The 14,695-nt window shown below is 37.4% G+C and overlaps 2 protein-coding genes across 2 annotated transcripts; both read left to right on the top strand.

Annotated features, from left to right (window-relative positions):
* Positions 1–6,075: 6,075 nt before the first annotated feature.
* On the top strand, positions 6,076–7,129 carry LOC130719023 (inactive poly [ADP-ribose] polymerase RCD1-like). Its single transcript, XM_057569674.1, has 2 exons — positions 6,076–6,959; positions 7,060–7,129. Exons 1-2 carry the CDS (start codon positions 6,076–6,078, stop codon positions 7,127–7,129), a joined length of 954 nt encoding a protein of 317 aa, XP_057425657.1.
* Positions 7,130–8,510: 1,381 nt separating this feature from the next.
* LOC130717563 (inactive poly [ADP-ribose] polymerase RCD1-like) lies at positions 8,511–9,225 on the top strand. The gene is made up of 3 exons (XM_057567820.1): positions 8,511–8,619; positions 8,700–8,795; positions 9,021–9,225. The coding sequence occupies exons 1-3, from the start codon at positions 8,542–8,544 to the stop codon at positions 9,075–9,077; spliced, it is 231 nt and encodes a 76-aa protein (XP_057423803.1). The 5' UTR covers positions 8,511–8,541; the 3' UTR covers positions 9,078–9,225.
* Positions 9,226–14,695: the final 5,470 nt, after the last annotated feature.

Here is a 14,695-nt window from a genome sequence, read left to right as displayed (position 1 = left end):
TTAAGTCTTAATAATATTATAAATAAAAATTATTATATTTAGAGAAAATTGCACTAATGTGCCCTCTATTTTTTTAATAAAACACATTATGCAAAATAGAGGTGAGGTAGTGCAATACTAATAAAATATTGGGAAAGATCAATGCATTTTTCCCATATATTTATAACTAATTAATTTCAAATAAATCTAAAATTAATTTATAATAATATAGGAATTCGATTAAATATTTTTTTATAGTATTATATAAATTAAGAATAAAATCAATTTTATTCCCTCCAATAAATAAATTAAATCGTTTTTGGGAAACAAATTAAATTATATAACATATTTCTGAAAATAGATCTTAATTAACTCTGAAATATATTTATAGGAGATGCACTCTTTGAGATATTTTTGGCCTTCACCAAACTTGGTTGGAATTGCGAGAGCAATTTAAGACAAAAAAAACTTAAATCGATATAAATAATTTACTTATAATTTTATTATAACCATAAATTATTTTAAATTTTAAATTTATAGTTTCTTCATCCTCCACAGTGGGCTTGCATGTGTGGATCAACTAATTTGTTAAGAGATGAGGTTGTAGTGTTCTAGTTTCCCCCTTTTTTAATTTGTTACTTTTCTGCTGTACAAAAAAAAATAGACCTAAACCTTCTTTTTTTGAAATGCGACCTTATGACTAATATTTAAGTAAATATTTTAAGAAAATTAAATTAATATAATGAACATGTATATATAAATTATTCATCTATTGATGTAAATACAGAAATAAAAAATGAATTTTATTTTCAAAACTATAAAAATGTTTTTTTAAAGTACAATTTTATTGAATTGAATTAGATAAGATGAGAACAACTTTATCAAAGTAATAAAATAAAATCAAATAAATGAGCACCTAAAAAATAAAATTGAAAAATATATAATATATTTCCTTACCTCAATTTATTAGCTTCTTATAAGAGTCATATTGACACGAAAAAAAAGAGAATAAGGAAATATTTTCAAAACAATAAAAGTTATCAGTTAACTGTTTTATTTTTATACGTTCGAAAACAACACATATTTAATAAAAATATAATTATATTTAGTGATATGCCTAATCAAGTTTTTTTTTTTTGATCAGCATATGCCTAATCAAGTACATACCAATTTTAAAACTTCCTCCATATGCCAATCCAAAAGAACCCAAATAAACCTGCAGAGACTCTCCAATACATACATTTCCCAATAAAACAAGATAATAAAGTAAATTTCCATAAAAAAATAATAATAAAGTAATTAAGTTAAAAACTGTACTTAAAAACTATATATTTTAAAAAGAGGAATAGATGCTCGATGATGAGAGTTGAGGTATAAAAAAGAAAGCAATGAATATGATGAAAAGTCAGACACGCCACACGGTCTAGGGAAAGAGGCATAAAAGGAAAAACATCCTCCATCAAGCATATTCCTTTTAAAATATGATCTTTGCTTACCCTATTCTTTTGAATAAATAGGATCTTTGCTTCCCTGGTTTGACGTACAGTGTCAAAGCAGTCAGTAAAAGAGAGAACATAAGCCGTTGTAAGGTTTGTCGAGGTTTATTGTGTGTTTGTTTTTTGTGTTTGAGACTCAGGTATAACTCCAAAGTGCTTATAAAAAAAAAGGTATAATTCCAAAGCCTTCTCTCTTATTTTTCATTTCATGCTTTTTTCCATTCAGAATTTGAGTGATCTTTTATCTGTTGCATAATTTATTTCAGTGTCTGTTTTCTTTTATATGTTTTAGATTGTATTCTGAACTGTTGTTTGACTTGAGGCTACGCCTAGTTGCCTGCACTGTAGGTGACTGTGTATGTGGCGTTCATTTTATTTAGGAATTTTCAGGTGTAACAGTAATAGTTTTTTTTTTTTTGAAATTACAGTAATAGTGAAACTTAGAAGCTCTTAATAAAAAAAACTCTTAATAATTGGACTGGGCGAGCCCCTAGAGGGGCGACGCCCAGCATGTATCTCGCCCTGAGGCGGGGCCCTGACCTTCAGATGGGCTTTGACCTCGGAGGCCCAATTGGCCCAATAGGTAGTACTCAAGCTCTATAAATAGGAGGTAGTTATCAGGTATAGGGGACTTTTGGGCTCATTTGATGAAATAACACATGAAATTCAGCACTCTCTCTCTCATTCTCACTCTCTCTTAGCTCAATCCTCCACCTCTAGGTACTATACCTCTCTTCAATGTTCATTCCAAGAACATTTGGCGCCGTCTGTGGGGATCGAACCTACTATTTGACGGAGGCGGCTGTGGCGCCAGCAGAGGACTCAGCGGCAACAGCAGCGGTCGCACCGGCGGTGGCAGGAGTAGAAGCTGATACGGTGGTTGGCTCGATAGTCGCGACGCCGGAGGCTTCAGCGACATTTTTGCCTTTAGGCGCAGCAGCAGGGGTGGGCTGAGCGCCAGGGTTGGATGTGCCGGCGCCGGAGGAGGCTTTGACCAATCTTCTCCTCTTGGGAGCTTTGGTGCTCTCGGCTTGGTTCTCAGCACCGCCCCGTTTTTTCGCGTCGCCCTCAGTGTTGAATTTTGGGGAAAAGCGAGCCATTCTCCTCTCACGGGCCTTCAGGAGCTCGGCGTTCGTGAAATTCATGTCTTCTGTAACAATAAAAAATACGATCAGTGACAACATAGGAGACGAGAAAGGAAATGTCAATAATAAAAGTGAGCTATGGGCAACCTAAGTATTTGGGAGTTCTTGAGAGGTCAGCGCCCTCAAGGACAGTTGTGCAGTCAAGGATGGGAAGTGGGGCAAGGAGATTAAGAAAGGCTTTGTCGTTGGCGGACAAAGATTCCTCTGAAGGGTCGGTGATCCCATTGGGCTTCTCCGTCCAGTAAAGAGGAAAAAGGGCGGTCCCGTCTCTAAGGGTGAATGCCTCTGGGTAGGCGGGATGAACCGCCACACGGAAGTACTTCCGTGCGAAGGAGGACTTCGCGTTACTTTTGTGGGGATGCAAGCACTTCCGGCCGGCTCGGGCCTTCAAGGAAATCCATCCTTTGTTTTTGATGGACTTGGGGTCGACGTCGTAGAGGTAGAAGAAACTGGTGGGGGATGGGGCGATGCCGACAGCGGCGCTTAGGATTTCAAAACACCGAATGAAGGCCCAGGCGTTAGGGTGGAGTTGGCAGGGAGCCGCGTTGATGTCGCGGAGGACGGTTTGGACAAAGGGCGAGAAAGGAAGCCTGATTCCAAGCTCGCTAAACATGTATTCATACGCAAAGAAGAAATGGGATCTCTTTACGTCGCCGTCTGGCTTATGAAGCCAGGGGCGGTCCCCAGGACTGCAAATCCAGATCCTGAGTTTCGCGCTAAACTCATCGTCATTCGACAAACCACCCAGGGAGTTCACGAACTGCACGATGAGATCGCTGTTCTGGAAAATAGAAGGTTGGTCTATAGCCTCGTGAGTGGGGGCTATTTGGACTGGAAGGGGCAGAGTGGCGTAGGTTTTTAGTCGGTAAGGTGGGATCTCCGGGGCCTCTAAACGGAGGCCGCCGGCGGCGGTGGCATCAGGGTCGCTTCCGGAGGAGGAAGAGGAGTGGTTAGGGGAGGTAGGGTTTGAAGCCATTTTTAGAAGACAGTGAAGTGAAAGAAAGGAAAAGATGAGTATGTGTGTGATGCAAAGATAAGGACAGTGGGACTCACCGGAGTAGGATGTGAAGAGTGGGTAGCGGAAAGGGTGATAAGCGACGGCTCCGGAGCGGAAGTGGGCAGAGGGAGTTTGGTAAGCGATTAGGGAAGTAAAGAGGGGTCTCGGAAAGGGATGATTGTGGGGAAGAAGGGTTTTTATAGGGGAAGGGGAGAAGCTGGAAGGGTGACGCGTGTTGGGCGCGTGTGGAAGGTTGGAAGTCATGATGGTTTTGGGGAGGTGGGTCGCGTGCAACGGGGAGTTACTGCGCACGATGGGACGGTTATGAAAGGGGAAGTGACGGTTCCGGAGAAAGAGGGAAATTGATGTAACCGACGCATCACGTGGGGCAGCCACGTGAGGCGGATAGAGATTTAAAAGGATTTTAAAATAGGGGAAAGCGCGAAAAGCCTCGCCACTATAAGGATCAAACACCATCGCCTGACGGGTGACACCAACAACGAAGTTCAGTCGCTCGTCGGGGTTACCGCCAGTCAATGATTGAATGATCAGCACATGACCCATGCCTGCCACCTTTCCCGCCGGCGAACGATCATACACCTGCCCCAACTTATCGCCAATACGAAGTAATCGTTCTCGCCGCTTGTGGACTTGTGAACTTGCCCGCTCGGATTGCTCGTCAAGTCAGTGGACTGGGTAACCGAAAATGCTAGTTTCCTTTTACTCACGCCATGTTGGCGATATAGTTTACTTCTCTTTTCTCAAGCCATTTTGGCAGTACAGATTCCGGTGTACTGTAAGACATATGTAAAAGCATTTAAAAGACACACTTAGCTCTCATACCTCGAGCTCGGTGTCTTGTGGACTAGTGGACTGGGCGAGCCCCTAGAGGGGCGACGCCCAGCATGTATCTCGCCCTGAGGCGGGGCCCTGACCTTCAGATGGGCTTTGACCTCGGAGGCCCAATTGACCCAATAGGTAGTACTCAAGCTCTATAAATAGGAGGTAGTTATCAGGTATAGGGGACTTTTGGGCTCATTTGATGAAGTAGCACATGAAATTCAGCACTCTCTCTCTCATTCTCACTCTCTCTTAGCTCAATCCTCCACCTCTAGGTACTATACCTCTCTTCAATGTTCATTCCAAGAACAATAATGTTAGTAATTTATGGTCCTATTTCCTTGCTATGAATGATGTTTCCCTCAATACCTTGTTACGATTAGAATAATAACTAGGACTCTAGGAGCAGAAAAATATAAATATGTATGCATGTAATTTTTCTGCTGTTACTTTAATTATGTTATTATAGAGGTTCAAGGCTTCAAGCACTACTTTGGTTGCTGCCACGGAAAAAAAAATTCCAATACTTTACTTTAAACGAAAACTGGTAAATTCTCCCCTTTTTCAGTTTCTTTAAAAGTAAAAATTGAAAATAACTGTAAATTTGTGAGAAAGATGTGTTGAGTCTTCCATGACAGTAAAATAGTCATTTACAAATACTAATTTATTAATAGTAAATTTACTATTGACTAACAGTACTAAAAATCTAATATAGTCATCACTTACAAATACTAATTTATTAGTCGTGAATTTAGAAAAAAAATCCTTTTATCAACTATTAGTTACTTCAAATTATTAATTTCTCTACTTATTGTAACATGTTACATTTTAAGCACAGAACAATTTTCAAAAGTATTTTAAATTTATTTAATTTTTATTATATATCACTTAAGTTAATAACTTTTTTACCGATATAATTTTAACTTAAAAATAGACTTATGTTTTTAATAAAATTAAATTACTTAATTTTAAAACATGGACTCATTCATAATTTTTTTTAATAAATTAGTTGTTTAAAAAAATTAATTTAAAATATTTTATGTGTTTTTTATTCTAGGGGTCACTTTCTTATACATCTTATCATTATCCGGTCTACACCAAACAGAAAATAAGATAAGAGTTTTATCCTCTTATCCTACCATGTTCTTATCCAACTATGTTATCCTATTCTGAATACTAAATGACGCATATAAGTTTTTAGTTAACATACAACTTGGATGCTATTAAGTACTTTTTTTTTTTAATTTTAGACATTATATTTTTCAAATCTTTTTTAGAGATGATACTTTTGCAATATTTATCTATGCAAGTGTTTCAGATTACTTGTTTTGTCCTGTTCCTCAGTAACCAAAAAAAAATTTTGTTTTGTCATACATGGATTGCTTTAACTAGTTAACTCATCATTAATTCATTATCTACTATGTCAACTTTATATATTAGTTGCTACTTCTGAGCTTTTATATTTGTGTGTTTATAGATATTCATCTAGTATTAAAAGTGGAAGTTGGATCTGAACTGAAGCAGAAGCAAGTGTGTACCATATCTAATGCGAGTTTCGCGACCAACATTATATCAACAACTATCACTTGCATCACGCACAAGCAGAGTTATCAAAAAAATGAGATTGGAAGAATATGAAAGCAAAAGAACAATTGTTGGTCCTGAGAGTGGACAATCCTTTCTTAGGTATTATTTGAACTATAAGAAGAGTGGAAGACCTAAACGTGTGATGTTCTACAATAATGGTGAATGGTTGGATTACCCTAAAGATATTGTTAGTTTGGTCAAGAATGATCTTGAAATGAAAAAGGCAGCTCTGGAAATAAGGCTAAATGGTTGTGAACTTATACTAGATTTTTTACACATGTGCCAGGTGGACTTGAAAACTGATTTGCAACAACCAATAGCATGGATTGATGAGGCAGGAGGTTGTTTTTTCCCTGAAACCTACGTTGTTTCCGATGGTAAATCTTATAACTTATGGGAACATGAGAGAGTGAAATTATGTGTTGAAATCAAAATAAACAAGGTTGATGAATCCAAGTTGAGGGAATGTAGTGGGGAGCCTAAGGATACTCAACTAGAAGTTGGAACTATGCTGAACAGATTGGAATGTGGAAATGTTTGTGAATCCATTATACAAAATAAAGTAGGTTTTGTTCCTTATGCTGAATCTGTACAAGGAAATTTGGATTTGGATTATGTACAGAAGATTTTCCTTAATGGAATGAACATTTTTGACAGTATTTATGTTGAGATAGTGGAGGCATATCGCTGCTCAGGTACATTAATGCAAGCACAGTTGGAGCTATTCCAGACTCAAGCTAAAATTACAAAAGAACTACATGAGGATGCAAATTTTCGATATGCTTGGCTTCCTTTTTCTAAAAAAGAATTATCGACAATGATGAAGTATGGACTTGGGCATTATGCACTCTATGCAACCAAATGCACATACGGTGCTGGTGTTTATCTTGCACATGTTATATGCCCGTATGCCAGGTTAGTTTTCAAATGATCAACTTTGAAAAATAAAATATTTTACATACTAAAAACAAGATTCAAATTTTTCATATTTGCAGTGCTCGTTATTGTGATATAGACGAAAAGGGTGTTCGGCACTTGGTCCTTTGTCGCTTAATAATGAGGAGCATGGAAGTTCTTTGTCCTAGCATTGACACCACCACTGGTCAATTTCAACCAAAAAAAATCTAAATATGATACTGGAGTTGATGACATCCAATGCCCGAGATACTATACAATATGGAATACGAATATAAATACTCACATTTATCCAGAATTCGTTATTAGTTTTAAGGTCTCTGGGAATGCTGAAGGTAATATACATTGTAACTTAAGTTTCTTTTTTTTTTTGTGTGTGTTTGCTATTGACATATGTTTTCCTAACATAAATAAGTTGTAAATTTTGGTATTATATAATTAGAACTAAGTGGGTTCATCAAAGGCAAACTAATTGTAATCTATGATTCATTGTTTCCATTTAGATGAAAAATTTATAAAAGATTTTGGAATTTGGAAATAGGATTTTATCCATAAAACTTTTATCTTCTTGTAGTTGAGATCTCTTATATTCGACAATTGATGACGTCGTTATGTTTCAAAAAACAACAAACCTTCTAAGCTATATATAGTGTTATTCCTTTGAAGAAAAGTTTCTTCTTGATCAATAATACATGATGCTTTGTTTCAGATCATTTTTGGGGAAAAGTGGGAGAAAATAATGATTTTGGTGCTAATTCTTCCAGGTCCGATTTGGCTAGTCATGATTCTAGTGACTTGTTACAGTCAGCCACTTTAGTGGATAATGTAAGTAACTTGATATGAGTTTTCTATCTTATGTTTTTCCAAGTTTGCTATGTACAAGTGAATGTTAATTCCAATATTTTAATTGCTAATTTCATCTAAGGATGATTTTACCTTTTCAATTTGATTTTTGATATAAATTTTCCAGATTAAATTTCTCTTGATAAGAATGATGACATGGTTTTTCAATTCTAAATAAAATAAAAAGTGGTTAACTTGATATGCCTTCACTTTGTGGAAGTACTTATGGTGGAACCAACAAATGTGATGCTAATTTTAAGATATAAGATCATGTAAATATTTTTCTCTACGATTGGGTACATTTCCTGTTTTTATTTCCTATATGTTGTTAGTTTATTTTTCCCTGCTTGGTCTGTAATGTCTTTTTTCTGTTTGCTTCTTCCCCTTGGGGAGGTAACTTTTGCCTATCTCATGAGAAGGATGTTCTCATGGCTTTTTCATCCGATAATAATTCTCTTTTCGGAAAAAAAATCTTCTGATCCTTAAGAAATGTAGCTCTTTACTTCGCCATTGTTTTATGAACTTTTTTTATTTCCTCTACTGTTTTATGTGTGAGGTTGGTTGCTCGATAAACATATTCATTATAGTTCATGTAAAACTTGTAGGAGTTTTATCCTTTTTATATGTTTAATGTCCATTCGAGTAATTTCTTTTTGATTATGGGATACCTCAGGGAATAACTACTAATGCGGTTGCTAGCACCCCAAACATTCCAAAATCTCCATGGATACCTTTTTCTATGTTGGTCCTGGCTATTAGTGACATGGTTTCTTCCAGTGATATGAGTTTTATCAAAGCGCATTATGAACTATACAAGGTACATGCGATATATACTATTCTTGCCTGTATGTCTTCCTAGATGAAATATCTCTAATATATCGTGTCTTTCTTATTCAGGCAAAGCAGATTTCCCGTCATGATTTCGTGAAGGAGCTAAGGTTGATAGTTGGAGATACTATATTAAGAGCTACAATAACAAATCTTCAATTCAGGGTGCAAAATACTTACTTTCTTTTTTATAAAGATTAAATTTGTCTTTGAATTATTCTGTTGTGCATTGTCTTTTGATGTGGTTATATATATACCTCCATGAGGGAATCACTTGCTCAGTATAATAGGCTATAATTTTGATATGAGAAATAAATTGCAAAATCTTAATTAAGTGCAGTCTTCTGTTATTTGGTTTTGTCTATTAAATGTCTAACAATTTACTTACAGGTACTATCATCAAGCGATGAATTGGAAGGCTCCAACCAGAATGAAGGCAGAGACTAACTGTGTATGAGGAATTAAAGAACTTTGCACCGAGAGTTAACTATTGCCAATTTTTTGTATGACAATCAACATGAAGTTTTGATATTTTTGCTCATAGCAAAACTGAGTTTTCTCATTACCTGTTGGCATTTATATATATCTAGACGTGTGTGGCACATGCTTTCTATTAGATCTTCATTATAGTTGATTTTTTTATCCCATGTGTTAAACAACATATGTTAGTTTTATAATGAAAGTTGTTCGGTTGGGTATTTGCAATCGTGTTTTTTCTTTTTAAAATATGTGCATTTAATTTGTACTGAACTTGCATGCTACTTATTAGAAAAAGTGAACAAAATTTAGTTTTCATTTTACATTTTAATATAGTGGAGTGTGAGTATTAAAAAAATGGAAAGAAAATGAATTAGAGGTAGTTTTCTTGTTTAGGCTCATATTAGTAGGGATTTAAGTAGCTTTTGGATATTATAATGATACACCTAAAAAATGACATTAAAAGGGTTCTAACTTGATAATGAATTCAATTAACATCCCTGGCTAGCTCTAGTTTCAGGAAGAATTACGAATACATTTGAAAATAAAGTACTTATCATAAGAGGTAATGAAATAATCTTGTGATGATTGTATTTCCAAGCTAGCAAGGGAGGAGTAATGGGTGGTTCATTTCCAAGTTTTGGTGCAAAAGTTGGGCTCTTTTGATTGTGCTCAGAGGGGAGGGGTTCTTTTCCTTAAAAACATTTTCATTTCGCCCCTCCCAGATTCTCCACAACAAGCAGTATGTTAGAGATAGATTACTCTTACTCGTTGAGTTCTAATCAGCTAAAAGATTCAAGGAGCCACACATCGGTCTAATCTGGTTATTTCTGTAGCTTGGGGAGATAAGGGTATAGTCGTGAGAAGAAAATGAAGAAATAAAGGGCTTAAATAGGTTGGAGGTCCCTCTAAAATATGGGTCCTTTGAATAAGGCCCTACAAATTTTTTTGGGTGGAATAAGTCCCTAATATGAAAATAATATATAGTGATAAGCCTCTGTCGCGAGGTTCCGTTTAATTTTTGATGATTCTGCAAACGGCGCTGACATAGATTATATTTTGTGAAAATTATTAGGGTGCCACGTAAGTAAATTAGGTTGAAAAAAATAAAAAAATAAAAACACAAAGTAAAAAACCCAAGTAAAATCCCCAAACGTACTTGGGTTTTTACTTTGGATTTTTATTTTTATTTTTTTCAACCCTCATTTACTTATGTGGCACCCTCTTTAATTGAATAATTTTTACAAAATATAATCTACGTCAGCGCCGTTTGCAGAATCATCAGAAATTAAACAGAACCTCACGGCAGGGGCTTATCACTATATATTATTTTCACATTAGGGGCTTATTCCACCCAAAATATTTTGTAGGGGCCTTAACCAAAAGCCCCTATTTTAGAGGGATCTCCAACATATGTATGCCAGAAATAAATAATATAAATAAAATTGTTTTTCTAAATATATCAATTCTCTATGTAGCTCAACTGGTTAGGTGTTGGTTTTGTCACTTACAAGACCTGAGCATAAATTTCCCTCACCCATTTTTCACAATTTCAAACGTAATTTTCATGTGGCATGTTAGTTTTGTAACATCAGGATGACAGAGGGGCATTCGTTGCACTTTTGAGAAACATGGAAGGTACAAACATAGACGAAAAAAGAGTAAGGACGACATTTGCACAAAGTTAAAACAACAAGGACAAAAAACTTCTTTTTAATTAACTTAAAAAGGAAAGTAATCAAGAATTAGAAAAGAGTCAAGAATTACTCAAAGTAATAATAATTATTTCCAAGAAGGAGTGTGCTTTTCAAGGGATGTCATTTTTAATAATAATAATTAGCAAAGAGTCAAGAAGTACTCATTAAACTTTATTCTCTATTCTTTTGGCCCGGGTTAATGCTATCCAAATGAATTGAAAATGATGATGAACCCGCACTTTTAGGGACCCCATTTGACACATATAACTTCAGCAATGTAAAAAATGAAAATGGAATGTTATTGTCGGTATTACATATATAACTTTTTGTACGCACAATTTCTAGATATTTCATAGGGTTAAAATCACATTTCTTTGTTTTTTTTCCTTTAAATTTGATAGAATTTGAGAGTAAACTACCACCACAAACACCCATTTGAAATATTATTCTTAGTTATTACAGATTTGACTTTTTGTACGCACAATTTTTAGATATTTTGGACTGGGCGAGGCCCTCTAGGCGAGCCCCCTAGAGGGCCTCGCCCAGGGCTAACCGCCTCGTGGCGGTCACACAGGCTTAGAGTTTGACCTCTCCCGCGAGGCCCAACTGGCCCAATAGGGGTGGATAAACTTGCAAGGCCCTTCCCCTAGCTTATAAATAGGGAGCGGTTACCACATGTAAAGGACTCTTTGCTCATTTGGTCAATAACAAACTCTCAATTCAATTATTTTCTCTCTCTAAGCGGTTACACTCTCTCTCTCTAGGCAGTTATACATCTCTCTCTAGATTCTCTCTCTTGTGAAATCTATTCACTCTAGGTACTATACCCTATCTCTATGTTCTAGGTTGGAACATTTGGCGTCGTCTGTGGGGATCGGTGAATTTCGATTGCCAGACTACGTGGATTTCTTTTACGATCGAGAGAAGTTCGGAATTGCTTGGATTTTAGTTGTTTTCAGTTTGATTTTCTAGTTTATGGTTGATTTTCGATGGAAACTCGTCGTCGTCAACGCAGTGAGACGCGGGAGCAGAGGCGCGATTCACCACCGCGTCGAGTGAGGGAGACCGCTTCGTGAGGAGGTTCATCGCGAGCAGCCTGAGCAACTGACTCCTCCTCCACCTCCACCGCCTGCTCCTCCTCCTTCTCCAACGCCTCTGCTGCCTACTCCGCCATCCTCACCTTCGCAGCATATATAGCAGGAAGCTCCACTTCACTATGTCATATGCCTTTTCATAGTCGATCTTAAACACAACTGCAGGCTTCCTACTAGTTTTTGTCTTATGAAAGGTCTCATTCACCACTACCATGTTGTCTATAAATTTCTGCCAGAATGAAAAGATGATTGGTTAGTATGAATAATATAGGAAAATATTGATTTCAGCTTGGGGGACAACACCTTCGTCACAGTCTTATACACGTATCCAACCAGTGAGATTGGATTAAAGTCATTTAGTTCTTGTGGGGAAGCCACCTTAGGAACCAACACAATGAATGAGGCATTGCTGCCTTAGGTCGTACCCCATTCCCATGGAAATCCTCAAACACGTTGAGTATGTTTTCTTGGAGGAGATGTTATAATCTCTTGATTAAGGTGAAATTATAGCCATTGGGACCCAGACTTTTGTTACTTTCATAATCCTACACACAGGCTCTTATTTCTTCTAATTCAAAGAGGACTGTTAATTTGCAAATTGCAATTATCCTCCTCAGATACGCTTCGAAAAGGAACTCCATCAAGTTGTGGGGAAACTCTATTGGTCTCCTTGAATTTGTTCTCAAAAAAGCTCTTTACCTCCCTTTTTACATCCACAGGGTCCTCAACCCAATTCCCTCCAATATGCAATCCAATTATATTTTGGCTTAATAGCTACTTCGGTCCTTCACTTATCACGATTTTGCACTTTTAGTCCCCAATAAAAAAATTAGCATTTTTTGTCCTCCACATTGCTTAATTTCTCCTCTAGTAGATCAGAGAAAAGAAGTACCTGGAATTTGAGTCTCCCTCTCAAATCCACCTAGCCCTTGATTTCTGAAAGAGAAGGGACTTATTCCTCCTTGCAACGGTCCAGAATTCCGCAAGTAAGTTTTTCTTCTCGCTGACAACTTCTGGAGTCTGGTCTGCCTCTTAAATCTTCTTATCAATCTCATAAATTTGTATTGTCAAGTCCCTGCATTTCTGGTTCAGATCGCTGAAATCTTCCTTATTCCACTTTTTTATTTGTCCTTTCAGGGCTTTCAGCTTTTCCTTCAGAATATAGGCTCCCCAACCTTGAAATTGTAGCTTTGACCAACATTTTTCAAAAAACCTTGTGAACTGAAGGTCAAGTAAACAACAGTTAAGGACCCTAAACGGTTTGGGGCCCTAGTGTGTAGAGTTCTCCTTTAGTAATAGGGGGCTATGATCGGATATATTCTTCTGGAGAATGTGTTGGGAACAATTGGGCCATACCACCATCCATTCATTTGTAACCAAGAATCTGTCAATTTGGCTCATTGCTAAGCTATTTGGCCGAATCCATGTAAAAGTTCCCTCATATCATAGGGGTGGAAATTAGTTCCATTTCATTGATGAATTCATTAAATTCCTCCACATATGTTCGTTGTTGTCTTGTTGAGGAATGTGCCAACAACCCCCTCCTCTCATATTCTTATCTAGTGAAATTGAAGTCCGTAGTCAGACCACCTCTATTTGAGCTCTTTGATTTCATCCCATTGTCTTTCTTATCAGCTGCATCCCTGCTAGATATTGCTTCCAACTGGTTGATAATCTATTTCTTCCAGATGCAGATGATCCTACCCGATCTGTTTACTGCTAGGAGTTCTTTCCACTTGCATATTCACTATCACCCCAGAGTGCACAAAAAATTCTTCTGTCCATAAGCTCTGACTTAGTTTTCTGCAGACATAACATTACAACCTTCTCTTAGATTGTCGTATTCCTAACGACCCTCCACTTGACCTTGTTTCCAAGGCCTCTTACATTCAGTGACATGATCTTCATTGGGCACCACTTTTGTTCCCACGATTCACAATCCTGGACCAAGGTCCATTTTTTCTTGCATCCTTCCTTTCTAGATTGAGCAAGCTAGCAGCCATTTCTTCCTCCTTCCCTCTAAAGGAGACTTCTAGCCCTTTTCCAATCGTATATATCATCTGTGCCTCTGACTTTGCACTCTTGAGCATGAATAATCTATTGCAATTTTCCATATCCGAGTCAGAGATGGAGTTGCTTAGCGAGTATACAAATTGCCTTAACTGCTTCATTGATTCCTTGGAGCCCCTATGAGACGACGAACTAGAGGATGAACGCACCGCCTCCATTATTGCAGGTTTTCTAATAACAACTTCTAGCCCTTCCTCGATGTAGATCGGCGAGGTCGCAAAGATTGAATATGATAACTCCACTGCTACTAGTTAGGGTTTTCGTTTAGGGGGACGACTCTCTATCGAACTGAGTCTCTTTCCCATGATCACGACTCTAGGGGATTAGAGAGAGGTCATCTTGTGAGTTGGGCTGGGAAGAGACAGTGGGCTCTATTCCATTAGGGCCACCACTATAGTTAGGCCCATACCAACACAACCCACTACAGGGGAAATAGGGTCAGATGACTCCTCAGTAACGGAGGGAACATTGCATTGGATGAGGGGTACAACTGACATTTAATGCGCGTAGTTGGGAAGTACATTGTCCTCCTTGGTCCCACTCATGCTTCTTTGCATGCACTACCACCATTAACTGTGCCCATCTCGAGTTTTGGGTTCCCCATTATTGAGCCGTCATCACCCTCTGTGGCTCTAGGGTTTCCCAATGGTGCACTTGGATCAGGCTCAGACCTTTCATCTTCCTCATGCATACCCAAATTTTCAAATGGTGTATCTTCTACCAAGCT

This window comes from Lotus japonicus, chromosome 5, assembly GCF_012489685.1.
Source record: "Lotus japonicus ecotype B-129 chromosome 5, LjGifu_v1.2".
Classification (NCBI taxonomy): domain Eukaryota; kingdom Viridiplantae; phylum Streptophyta; class Magnoliopsida; order Fabales; family Fabaceae; genus Lotus; species Lotus japonicus.
Note: the sequence above shows the minus strand (reverse complement) of the source record. Positions and strands in the feature narration are given on the sequence as shown.